General features: G+C 52.7%; 1 protein-coding gene across 1 annotated transcript in view; it reads left to right on the top strand.

Moving 5' to 3' along the window:
* The window catches only part of ENDOV (endonuclease V), a 12663-nt gene that overhangs the window by 866 nt on the left and 10408 nt on the right, over nt 1-1389 (top strand). The window contains exons 2-3 of the mRNA XM_035899222.1: nt 3-119; nt 1279-1389. Coding sequence (XP_035755115.1) covers nt 3-119; nt 1279-1389 — 228 coding nt within the window. The remainder of the gene's footprint in view (nt 1-2; nt 120-1278) is intronic.

Genomic DNA, 1389 nt, shown 5'->3' with positions numbered 1-1389 from the left:
AGGAAGGCTCCGGGTTTGCAGGGCTGGAGAGAGTGGGAGGCGTGGACTTGTCCTACATCAAAGGAGACGACACCAGCGCCTGCGCTTCCCTCGTCGTTCTCAGCTACCCGGCCCTCGAGGTAACGGCAAGGGAACGCGTCGCCCCTTAGGGTTGTGTCCAGGTGTGCAATAACGTGCGGGGTTTCGTGGCAAACTCACACGGAGGCCGTGATGTGCTGCGCGGGACACCGGTCGGTTCCCAGGGCTACGTTCCACGCAGCCTCCAACCGTGCCTGCGGCAAGGAAGCCAAACACAGAAGACGAAATCCCAGTGTGCAAGGGTTTAGCCATAAGTTTGGGAAGATGCCACGCAAACCGCTCCTAATTGCGAGAGGTTCGTAGGATTTCTGGGAGCTTACAAGGCGTTGCAGACGATGCTTTAGCGTCCAGGGTCGATGGTGAAGCGGAAGGCACCGTGATGGGACGCGGTCCGCGGTCAGGCACAGCAGTTGTAGCTGGTTTAGGTGTATAGGGAAAATAACCAGGCTTGGCCACCGCCCGGAAGGAGACCAAAAGGGCCGCTGCTACTCAGGGCCGATCAAGAGAGGAAATGAAAGCGTCTGTAGCACTCGAACAGCAGATGTCTCGTTTGTGAGTTCTTGCTGGGAATCAATGATATGGGATGGAGTGTATAAGAGCCTTTTCAAAACCGCCATGAATCCCACATCCCACAGTCATTTTACTTGAATTAATAAAGATTTTTGGCCTCTTTCCCAGCTTTCAAAATGGTATAAAAACTACCTTTAACTATAAAACCTATAACAAGCAGAGAAATAAAGTTTGGTACTGGCTGCTGGGATTTTTATGAACTGAATTTCCAAGCCTGCCTTGGTTCTTGACTTGCCCAGCACGAAGGGGTTTTTTGTCCCATCCTACAGAGTTTCTCTCGGCCTGCCCCTGCCTAGCAACAGACGCCCTTTGATAACGCTCTGAGCGGGGGAACGCTGAGGTCCCCCCTGCCTGTTGGAGTAGCTGCCCCGGTTTTGTTTCAAGGACTCCACTCTCAAGCAGGGTATGGTAGGTGATGTCCAGCCCTCTCTGTCAGCAGTCCCTTATCCACCCCTTCTCTAATGGAGTGACAGAATGACACAACCCAATGGCCTTGGCTTTGTGGGAGAGATCCAGAAGCAGAGTATTTTAAAAAAAGATGAGATTAGGGGACATAAACCAGAGGCGATGCCTCTGAAACAGTTAGGAACTCACCAGCAAAGTCCTGGAGTTTGTTATCTCTGCTTGCAGGTGCTGTACGAGGATTGCCGGATGGTGGCTGTGAGTGCCCCCTACGTGGCAGGATTCTTAGCCTTCCGAGAGGTCCCTTTCCTGGTGGAAGCTGTTCAGAGACTTCAGCAG

This window comes from Egretta garzetta, unplaced genomic scaffold (genome assembly GCF_000687185.1).
Source record: "Egretta garzetta isolate BGI_Z169 unplaced genomic scaffold, ASM68718v1 scaffold131, whole genome shotgun sequence".
NCBI lineage: Eukaryota > Metazoa > Chordata > Aves > Pelecaniformes > Ardeidae > Egretta > Egretta garzetta.
This window is presented reverse-complemented; position numbering and strand designations above follow the sequence as displayed.